Source organism: Erinaceus europaeus, chromosome X (genome assembly GCF_950295315.1).
Source record: "Erinaceus europaeus chromosome X, mEriEur2.1, whole genome shotgun sequence".
Classification (NCBI taxonomy): Eukaryota; Metazoa; Chordata; class Mammalia; order Eulipotyphla; family Erinaceidae; genus Erinaceus; species Erinaceus europaeus.
In genome coordinates, this window is record NC_080185.1 from 105,746,917 (window position 1) to 105,751,703 (window position 4,787).

A 4,787-nucleotide genomic window follows, 5' to 3' on the forward strand; every position below is an offset into this window, starting at 1 on the left:
GACTTGAGCGGGCTCAGATTTGATTCCAGCATCCGCAGAAGTCAGAGCTGAGTAGTGGTAGTTCTTCTTGTATGCATTTTTAAAGAGAATATGAACACACCTTAATGTGGATATTTTGACATGGAGCAATTTTGAGAGAGATAAAATGTAAATCATTAAAACATCTCTCCAATTGCAAAATGAAAATCATCTTCATGTTTTTTTTTTCTTTCTGGCAATATGTTAATAGTGAGCTATTCAGAAATTTGAAGGAGGTATAAAGGCAAAGTAAAAATCATCCAAAACCTGTGCTAATGAATATTTCCATTAGCATATTCATCCACATACATTTGTTTTCTATCTTATTTTTTGATGGATCTTCAGGCATACTGTGTACAACAGATATGGGCTAATACCATAAACACAAGCATAACCTGTTTTGTTTAGCAATAAATTCTGAAAATTTTCTCAAAGCAACTATTTTGGTATTATACAGATAGGATGGTATCATCTATCTATCTCTCTATATTTTTTCAAGTCTGATATCCTTGGCAAACTACTTTATTTGATACAAGGGATTTGGGACAGTCACTTTGGGTTTTCTAGCTTTTGAAAAAGAAATGGTTTAGTTCTTCAATCCACTTTTTTTATGTCCCAACACATCACATTTCTCTTCCTTGTGTCCATTTATTAGCAGTCATCAAGAGTTCAAAAAATTAATGTCCAAGTAGGCCGGTACCTTTAAACCCTTCTTCTGGTTTACACAGTTGCATGATGTCATCCAATTCATCATAGTCTTCGATGGATTCATCAGCCTTCAACAAAATAAGACACTCAGGAACGACACCAAGGGCACCAAGGGTGGCAGAATCATCACTTAAGGTTTTTCCATTAAGGAATAGATGCTGGTCAAAAGGAGCGACTGAAAATGCATTCATAATCTGAATTTTCAATTCCTTTAATGTCTGGTTAGCAGAAACCAGAAATGCCTTCTCACTGGCAGTTCTTCTTTGTCTTGTACTTCGTCGAATACCTTTCTTCTGAAGGACTGATTCGTCTAGATGGGTTAACTTTTGCCGCTTTGTGCCATCAGTGTTTTGGTTATAATCTGGATCCATTTTATCTTCTTCCTTATTCTCTTCTGTTTTAGAACTACTTCCTTTCACTGTTAGAGTAGTAGAATCTGTCAAATTTATATTATCATCAATTTTATGAACATAGATGGTGGCTCTAGTGTATGCACACAGGTCACGCTGCTGTTGGCATAAGTAGCTTTCTCTGCATTCCAGACACAGGTCGGGGTCAGAAATATACTGTACTTCTCCATCTCCAATTTGTGTTCTCAGGATTCTAATTACCTGGTCCACGAAGAAGAGCTTTTGTATCGTTTCCCATTCATCAGGCCATATGGGAACTATAATTTTGGAATCTTCTCTGGCCATGGATGCATATGTATACATAAGTCCCCCATGAGGACACAGGAGAACACTGTTTTCAACTGATGATATAGGACTATACTTCAAAGGTCTTTTAACAAATTTCCTCCATTCTTCTACAAAGAACTGTGGCACAATGTAGATGACATCTGTGTCCTCTGGCCACTTAGTAAGACATGGTCTGTTTTTGTCCTGGAGCAAATCTGAAAGAGACATCTTCTGCTCATTTGCCATCATCTTATACAAGGTTTCATTTTCTTCCCCTTCTCTTTCTAAAATCTTGCAATCGGAACAGCATTCTTTGTAATATGGAAATTTGGGAGCCTTTGGAAAGTACTGCTGCAGCTTCTTCCAAGTCTTTTTTGAAACCAGCCTTCTTTCACTTTCAGATACACATAACTCTCCGTGTGAACACAGAATATCTTCGTTAAATTTTAGTATTTTTGTTTCTTCCTCTGATTCATCTTTACTCAAGGTGTCACTGGTCATTGTTTCACTGCTTTGGCCTGCATCACTATCTTCCTCCTGTAGTTGTTCAAGAACTTGTTGGCGCCAATTCCGCAAGGATGCTTTCCCAACCCAAAAGCCTTCATTGCCCTTGACTGGTGCTCTTAGCAGATTATTAACAGTTTTATAGTCTTCATTTAGTTGGTTCTTCAGACGCATCACACGGCAACGTTCTACTACACATTCTTTACACAGGGCTTTTGTGGTTAGTCGTGGTCCTCCTCCGTATCTGCTGTAGAAAATGTCAGCTGCGTATTCAGATATTCTCTTCATGATCGATACTTTATCAGGATGGAGCTTGTCGTGTGAGCACAGGAAAGGGCGGTTGTCAATTGGCTCCGTAGGTATCGACTCATCCAACCAATTCTGCAGCCACTCCAGAGAGATAAATTCATAATGGTCCGATCCAGCAGGTAATCTTTGGTACAACTCCTTAACCTCCTCATGCTTTGCTTTTCCTTTATCAACATTTTGCTTACGCATCTCGGTCATTTCAAAGCACCATTCCTCAAATTTGGAATTATCTCTGTCTACCAGCTCTTGAAGAAAAGCCGGCATCTGAACAGGTATACTGGGCTTTTCTTGGGTTTGGCGCTTATAAACTAGCATGTATGCATTTCGAGAGCAGTGGGTTCCTTTGGCACACTTTGGTTTGCGTGGCATGGACTTAGAGGTCTCTGGTTCATCGTCGTCAATCCCTAGTTCTAATTTCTTCTTGTCCATCTTTTCTATGTTGTCATCATTAAAACTAAACCATTCACCAGACTCTGGATCTTTCACCTGGGCAACATAATGACCAGAATAAGCACTCACTCCTTTGTGTATGAGGACTGCACTGAGTTCATACACATAGGGCCCAACTTTATCTTCAACATAAGGTTCCATATCCAAAAGTTCTGAGAAACTAATATAAGTATTCAGTTTTTTCTTATGTCCAGTTTGCCTGTCAAAGACAAAGCACATCAGCTGTAAATTCAGAGTGCAAGGAAGGCTAAGGAGTCGAATCTTCCTTGTTGCATTCTGTTTGCTTTGACAGTTTTCACAAAAGTATTGATTGTCTCCCTCTAATTTTTCTTCCTTCAAAAATTCTGAGATAGAATCAGTTAACTGGGTGTGGCCTTGGATGTTTAACTCCAGCTCATAAAACTTTGATGAGAGTTTAGATTCTCTGCCACACCCACTGCAAATAGTCACATAAGCATACTCGCCACAGAACTGCTGTTGGACAATGTTCTGCACATCTAGATTTTTTTGTTTAGACAAAGTTTCTTCCAAAAGAGACAAAAGGAGCTTTGAAAATTCTTGAGCATCCTGCTGTTGTCCTATGTCCAAGCCCAAGGCTTTAACAAACGCTGATGGATCAATGCACCGTCTATTACTGTTCTGCAACAGAGCAAACAAATACTGGAGGTGCTCACAAATTGTTTGAGGCTCATAATCTTTCTTTTCTTGGATGCCATCTCCCCTCATATAATCGTTATAGCTGCTTGGACATAAGTACAGCGCCTGGCGAAACTCTAGGTTGAGAAACCACACCTGAAGCAAAGTGTTAACGTAACAAGTAGCCCCAAGGTTAGTTAGGCCCACAAAAGTGTTATCTTTTCGCCGTTCACTGTCAGGATCATCGATGTTAGGAAAACTAGTGTCATCTCTTTCTCCCAGCCAAATCTGCTCACCGATCCCGATCAGGCAATTCGGATTTCCTCGGCAGTTGCGTCTACACAAGCTGCGGCTGCAGGGCTTCAACCAGATGCGGTATGCGATCTCCACATGCTCCTGCGACACCTCCTCCGGTTTCACTGTCATCACCCAGCGCCAGGCCGCTTTCTCCAACTGCTGCCGCGGGGCCATGGCCTCAGGCCAAGAGCTGCCACCTCAGCCGGGCGGCCGCTCCTTCCGCCGCCGCCTCTGCCGCCTCTGCCGCCTCTGCCGCCTCTGCCGCCTCTGCCTCCGCCGCCGCCGCCACCACCTCTGCCACCACCACCGCCGCCGCCGCCGCCGCCACCACCACCTCCGCCGCCGCTGCCGCCGCCGCCACCACCTCCGCCGCCGCCACCGCCTCCGCCTCTGCCTCCGCCGCCGCCACCACCACCCACGGGATCTCAGCCACCAGCCAAGGATGAGGACCAAGCAGTTGGTTAGTCACCCGACCACCAGTCACTGTCCTCGCCACAGCGGAGTTGCCGAGCCGCTCTCGCCCGAGCCACAAGCACCAACCGCCAACCACCGCGGCGGTTACCCAGCAGCCCCGCGCACGCGCCTGCTGACGTAACACTTGGGCCGTGTGCACATGGCCCGATGAGCGCGTGCGTGTTGCCTTGTACCAGCCCTAGCAATAGCGAGACAATTGTTACCCAACATCCCCTGCCTGTGACGTAGGTTTTTAGGCCGTGTGCACCTGGCCCAGCAGGCGCATGCGCTTTTACCAGAGTCTTAATTTTTAAGTCGTTACTATCTCACATCCCTTCCCGATACACATGCCTTCTGGTGGAAGACGCATGCGCATGACTCCAGTGTAGTGTAGTATCCTGCCTGAGACAGCCTGATCTGTGGTTTCTTCCACCCTTTGCCGCTTTCTACCTGTGTGACTTGGGGTAGCTCCTCAACCTGAAGTATTCTCTCCTGTGAGAAATTGGACAATAAAAAAGTTCCAAACAGTAAGGGATTAGGGGCAGGAGTAGATAGTATAATGGTTCTGCAAAGAAACTCTCATGCCTGAGACTCCAAAGTCCCAGGTTCAATCCCCCCACACCACCATAAGCCAGAGCTAAGTAGTGCTTTGTTAGAGAGAGAGAGAGAGAGATATTAGGGTGAGAATTCTAAAAAAAAAAGGGGAAAATTGGGGAGCCGGGCGGTAGCACAGCG

At 44.5% G+C, this 4,787-nt stretch overlaps 1 protein-coding gene across 1 annotated transcript; it reads right to left on the reverse strand.

The window, feature by feature from the left end:
• Positions 1-331: 331 nt before the first annotated feature.
• LOC103109708 (ubiquitin carboxyl-terminal hydrolase 48-like) lies at positions 332-3,788 on the reverse strand. Its single transcript, XM_007518825.3, has one exon. The coding sequence runs from the start codon at positions 3,771-3,773 to the stop codon at positions 696-698; it is 3,078 nt and encodes a 1,025-aa protein (XP_007518887.1). The 5' UTR covers positions 3,774-3,788; the 3' UTR covers positions 332-695.
• Positions 3,789-4,787: the final 999 nt, after the last annotated feature.

What these genes read in the sequence shown, in the direction of transcription:
- LOC103109708 (XM_007518825.3), bottom strand. Translation starts at nt 3,773, where the DNA reads ATGGCCCCGCGGCAGCAGTTGGAGAAAGCGGCCTGGCGCTGGGTGATG.